The 6609-nt window shown below is 36.0% G+C and overlaps 1 protein-coding gene across 1 annotated transcript; it reads right to left on the bottom strand.

Moving 5' to 3' along the window:
- LOC104766577 (12-oxophytodienoate reductase 3) lies at positions 2136–4675 on the bottom strand. Its single transcript, XM_010490490.1, has 5 exons — positions 4567–4675; positions 4310–4398; positions 4084–4224; positions 3139–3269; positions 2136–3066 (listed from the first exon to the last, which is right to left on the bottom strand). Exons 2-5 carry the CDS (start codon positions 4384–4386, stop codon positions 2243–2245), a joined length of 1173 nt encoding a protein of 390 aa, XP_010488792.1. The 5' UTR covers positions 4387–4398; positions 4567–4675; the 3' UTR covers positions 2136–2242.

Below are 6609 nucleotides of genomic sequence, written 5' to 3'. Positions count from 1 at the left end.
ACAGGCTTGGGCTTTAGCTCAGGTGCTGGTGGACCCAGTCTCCTTTCCTACGAACTCCCTGTATGCCAATGTGGATCATTTCATGGGTTCGTCCAATCCGGGTTCTCAGGTTGCACATTTCCCTTGGATCATGTGGTATATATGGAAGGCGCAGAATGCTTCCGTATTTGAGAATGTAAGGGACAAGCCAGAGGAGGTTGTTAGGTTAGCAGTGGGGGAGGCGAACACGTGGCTACAAGCTCAGGCAGATGATGGGGATGAGGTTTTCTCCCAACTATCCAGTGTCTCTGGTGCTCGGGAACTGGGATGCGGGAGTTACATGCCTACGGTTTTCTCAGGTTATCAGTGTTTTGTTGATAGCTCGTGGAAAGAGGGTGATATTTTTGCGGGTGCAGGATGGGTGTGTTCCTCTTTTCCGGATGTTTCGCCGATGAAGGGTGCCGCCAATTTCCGCCGTAGTCTTTCCCCTTTGCATGTTGGAGTAGAAGCTTTTGTTTGGGCTTTGCGGTGCATGATTGGCAATGACTATCGAGATGTCGCTTTTTATATAGATTGCTCAGACTTGGTGAAGATGGTGTCTTCTCCTCAAGACTGGCCGGCCTTCAAGACATATCTCGACGATATCAAGATGGATAAGGAGGAGTTTTCGTCTTTCTCTTTATCTCTAATCTCAAAAAATGCTAATGTTAGTGCGGATTCGTTGGCACGCCAATCGCGTACCTCTCTGCATTCTGTTTTGTTTGTAAACAATTTTCCTCCACATTGGCTCTTTTTTTTGGCTCAACATCAATGGCACATTACATTCACCTCTAAAGACTTGAACCACAAAATAAATGCAATGGTTGATCAAGTACAACCCTGGAACACTAGGCGGATCCACATTGGCTCTTATGAGCTGATCTTTTATTGTTGTCAAAAAAAAAAAAAATACCTCCCTCTGATTACAAGTGAACAATTTGCTGCGATAAGCTAGTTTCTTTTTTCCACAATTTCGGCGGTCAAACTATATGACGACACGACCCGGGTAAAAGAAACAAGAGATATTTGGCGAAATGATACATTTTTCAAACATAATTAGGAAACACATACATTCACTATTTATAATTGGGAAAAAACAAATTCACCACTGTTCAGCTATTTCCACATCCATTTTTGCCATTAAGGATTCTACTTAATTACATCATATGCCATTGTTTCCCATTTTCTTCCTTTTCTTGATTTTTCAAATATTTGTTAATATTATTTTTTTTTAGAAAACTTTTTAAATACAAAAATCTATGTTTTTTTTCATTACAATTTAGTATGAATTTTAATTAATAATTTTCAAATAAATTATATAAATATTTTGTATCCGTACACATTTTTAAGTGTACAGATGTTTATACACCTTATTAAGTGTACAGATGTCTGTACACCTTAATAATGTGTACAGATGTAATTTTTACAAAACCATTGGAGTACATACATCTGAAAACCTAAGAATTAAAAAAATTACAAATTTTAGATCCGTATACCTAATTAAGTGTACAATGTCTGTACACATTATTATGTGTACGGATGAAATTTGTTTAATTCTTAGGGTTTCAAATGTTTGTACATATGCTTGTACTGCAATGTTTTTATACAAATTACATCTGTAAAGTTAATAATGTGTACAGACATCTGTACTCATAATAATGTGTATAGACATATGTACACATACTAAGATGTACGTATACAAAAGATTTATATAATATATTTAAAAATTATTAAATAAAATTCATATCATATTGTAAAGAAAAAAAATGTATTTTTTGTATCTAAGAAGTTTTCTAAAAATAGATTATATTAACAATTATTTGAATAATTATGATTAGAGGAAAAAAAAGTTTTATTTCTTACCTACACACATACCCATTTTTGTAATTTTCTCACCAAAACTATACCCTACCATTTCTCCCTATCTCACAAACTCTCTATTACACAATACCCTATTTTTCTAATTTTAAATAGTGAATGTATTAGTTTCTCAATTAAGTTTAAAAAATGTACTAATTTGCTAACAAACCCAAGAAACAAACCTACTATTATACCACATTTGGGCCATTGCCATTTTACCTTGAGTGATGCCATGAAGATTTTAGGAAATAATCAAATAATAGGCAAAAAATAATATCATGACTATTTTATTAAGTGGATAACGATACTATTGTCATCCTTACATATCAATATATTGTTCTCTTTACAACATCGATAATAAAACTCAGAGGCGGGAAAAAGGAGCCAAGAAAGGATAATCCGTGTAACCAACGACTGGATCTTGAGTGTAAAACGTCTTCCGATTATATTTATTCAACTTTCCATCAATCTTGAACCGCGAAACCAAATCCGGGTTTGCAATAAACAGCCTGCCATATGAAACCAAATCCGCAGCACCTTGTTGAATAGCTTGCATGCCTAGTTCCTTGTTGAATCCTCCACTAGACATAAAGGTTCCATTGTAAGCCGTTCGTAAGCTCTTCATTAGCTTAGCTTCTTCCTCATCACTGCCTTGCCTTCCAGACTCAGTTTGGCCGTATGCGTGGTAGCGAGGTTGTGTTACATGAAGGTAAGCGAGCTTCGAGCCATTAGCAACTTGTAACTTATTGAGCAAATCAACAACGGCTAGCCCGAGGGATAACGGGTCAGAATCAGTTGCGTCCATGTGGTCTATTGCCGGAGATACCCTCACGGCAACTTTACTAGCTCCTATGGCTGAAACCACACCTTCCACTACTTCTTGTAAGAATCTACAACGGTTTGCAATGGAGCCTCCGTATTGGTCAGTACGGTCATTGATCCCATCTTTCAAAAATTGATCAATGAGGTAACCATGCGCCCCGTGGATCTCAATCCCATCGAAACCAGCTCGGATCGCATTAAGAGCAGAGCGGCTATAATCCTCTACCACTTGAGGTATCTCGGAAGCTTCTAATGCTCGGGGTTTCGGGTATTTCCCGTGTGACCCATCAGGCAAAAGAACTCGCCACCTTTCGGAGATGGGTGTGTTTGTTGACGATATTGGCGACCCTCCATTAACTTGATACACTGTACAAAACCTCAAAATGTTATAATTACCCTATTCCTTAAAAAATTAGGAGTGGTTAATGACGTATGAACCTGGATGAGAAGCACGTCCAACATGCCATAACTGACAGAAGATGAAACCTCCCTTAGCGTGAACTGCTTCCACAACTTGCTTCCATGCCTTTACTTGTTCATCCGAATAGATTCCAGGCACATGTGGGAACCTAAAAAAATTATTTGTATCAGTTTTGTTCATTACAACAACATTACAAGGTTCATTCCTTGCAACATTATATATACCCGTTATTGTTTTAGGAGATACGAAGAAAACATTTGCTTTGAATATGTCCATATATAAATATAACATGATTCTTTTTATTTGCTTTTTCTTTATATGTGGCTGATAGATAAAAAAATCTCCATTCTTATCACGCCACACAACTATTGGTGGGTCCTGTCACCCACACATAAACTTGTATTGACATGACAAAATAACTCAAGAGCACACGTTTCTTTTATAGTGGAAAAAATGATAAATCACATCCTTTAAAAGTGAGACAAGCAAAAGTCACTAAAAAGAAAAAAACTTTTAAACACCATAATTCATTAGTCATATATATTAAAGATCATAGAGTTCTAATTCAAAACCAGATCCTTTAATGTAGAATCTCTAACCAAATAAACAACCTCTATTTAACAGAAGAAAACTCATATAAACACAGTAGTACTGATAATAGTTGTTTTTACGTTGTTCTTTTCTGTATATTTTAGAATTCTAATATTACTAATATGATAAAACAAAACAAATACAAAGAATAACACATATAAATAATATGCGTTGATTTAATATTATAATAATAGTCAGATTGTTTTCCAAACTACAAAATAAACTATGTTATTGAACAGTACAGGTAGTTCACGTCATCTCATAGCTACTTGAGGTCATCTCATCGCTGACGGTACATAAGTTTTGGTCTTAAAATTAAGGAATCCTAAAATTAATAAGGAAAAAGGAAAGATTGAAAAAGACGAGCTTACCCTGCAGATCCGGGAGAGACCATAGTGCCTTCGGTGATGAGAAAGCCGCCGGGGGTGGTGCGTTGAGCATAATACTCCGCCAACGCCGCATTCGGAACTCCGTTCAACGCCCTGCACCGCGTCATCGGCGCCAGAACCACTCTGAAAACGCAAACGCAATCGTGTGATGAGATTACAACAAAACACTTAAAAAAGACCATCAAATGATCAATTCAGCTGAACTCACCGATGAGAGAGATCGAATCTTCCCATCTTGTAAGAAGAGAAAAGAGTCTCGTTGGAGTTCCCTTGTGCCGCCGTCATATCTCCGCCGTTCTGGGAGAAGAAGAGATCATCAATAAGGATTACAATTTTTTTTTAAAAACAAAATCAGATCTGAGAAATCAACGGTCAACAAAAAAAAACATTGATTGGTAGTTGGATCTTCATTACACAATACGGACAAAAACACAAAACTAAAACAAAGTCTCTTAAGGAGTTTACCGTTTTGTGTTGTTTATTTGGAAATTGAAAATTTGGAGTGGATGATGGATGATGTATTGTTGTGTGTGGGACGACGTGGGAATTGCTAAATTTTATACCCAAAAAAAAAGTTGTGTGGTTGATGGATGGACCGGGGGAGGAACGTTCTACGCATCTTTTGGACCGAACCGACCATTACTTTCACGTGCTTATTTATTTTTATGATAAATTGGTCCGCGTGAGATATTTATTTGTTCCTATATTTGCTTCGTGAAATTAAAATATCAGTCCCATTGGTGGATATGTAGGGGGAAAAAATCTAAAAAATAGGCATCTACTTTTTTACAGATGTTAAGTGAGGATTATTAGTTTAAGATTTGAATTGAGTTTTGAAAATTTTAAATATTATGTAGAATCGGTTGTTATTAGATCAAGATTTTGTTTAACTCTGTTAAAGTTTAGTGTTTAATAGTTTGTGATTTGTAAAAAATCATTTAATATCTTAACAAATTTGGGTTATTAGATTCAGACTATTATAAAGTCATTAAAAGTTTTATGTTATTCAATTAAAACAAAAGAATCTAGGATTGTTAATGAGTTCAATTATTAGGTTATTGATTCATGATTTTAGACAATTTCTTTACAAAATAAAGTCATGGAAAGTATCATAAAAATACAGGGATTGTTTGGAGGACTTTCCAAAATTTTATAAAACTAATCAACAAAACTCTCTAGCAATCTTTAACAATCTTTCACTTATTCACTTTTAATGATTTTGTTGAACTCTTCAAAAAATCTTCATAAATTAGAATCCAATACCACCCGGGTCGCCGCTATAAACCAACCCATACTTATCCTGTTCTCAGCATTCCAACCCAAACTTTCGGACTCTTCATAAAACAACACAAACTTTATCTATTCTTTACATAATGACATGTACTTTTAAAAACATTAATAATCATACACCTTTAATCAAGACAAAGATTGCGGTTAATAAACCTGATTAAACCACTAAATCACGTTTTCTGTTCCATGTTTGACTTGAATCAACTAAAACTAACCATACGGCGTCATTTAGTTAGCACAAACAGATTAAAGACAATATGTGCAACAAAAATTACAAACCGATTTTGAGTAAAAATTAGGGTTCTTCGAATTTCGAAGAGTAGAGATGACGACCACTTCGTTGGTTGTATATGAGAGTGATCCAGATGATCCCTATTCCAATGGAAGTGATGAAGATTCTGATGGTCTCGAAGAAGTCTCTGAATGTGATGGAGACGATGAGGATAATGACGTCGAGAGTGGAGATAGTGGAGCCATGAATGGTAGCGATGAGTCTAGAGAGAATGGTAGCGATGAGGCTGGAGATGACGACGAAGATGGTGAAGCCATAAGGTAAGGCGACGCAAGGTAAAGCGAAAGAGAGATGAGTTTGAAGATGAAGAAGACAATGAGGAAAAAACGGAAAGGAACGAGAAGAAGAAGAAAAAAAAGGATGAAGATGAAGACGACATAGTTGAAAGGTTTGAGTTTGAAATAGAGGAATCTGAAGCAAACTGGTTTAATGAATTTAGGATTAATCGGAATACCATCCCAGAGAGTTCAGATGAAGAGGAAGATCCTGTAGTTATTAGAGATAGGAAAATTAGGATGGGAACTAATGATAAGTTAGCTATTGGAAGAACATTTTTTACTGGATTTGAGTTTAAAGAGGTTGTGTTACATCATGCTTTGAGGTCAAGAGAAAACATTAAACAAGACAGATGGGGGAAGGACAAAATCAGGTTTAGTTGTGCTCAGGATAAAGAGTGTGAATGGAAAGTCTATTGTGCATTTGATAAGGCTCAACAATTGTGGGTTTTGAAGACTAAGTGTGGATATCATAGATGCATTCCTAATGGGAAATGTAAGCTGTTTAAGAGTTCTGTGATTGGAAAGCTTTTCATGGATAAACTGAGGATGCAACTTAAGTACATGCCTCTTGATATTCGAAGGAACATTAAGGAGCAATGGAACATATTGAGTTCTATAGGACAAGTGCAGAGAGGAAGACTTCTAGTT

Source organism: Camelina sativa, chromosome 19 (genome assembly GCF_000633955.1).
Source record: "Camelina sativa cultivar DH55 chromosome 19, Cs, whole genome shotgun sequence".
NCBI lineage: Eukaryota > Viridiplantae > Streptophyta > Magnoliopsida > Brassicales > Brassicaceae > Camelina > Camelina sativa.
Note: the sequence above shows the minus strand (reverse complement) of the source record. Positions and strands in the feature narration are given on the sequence as shown.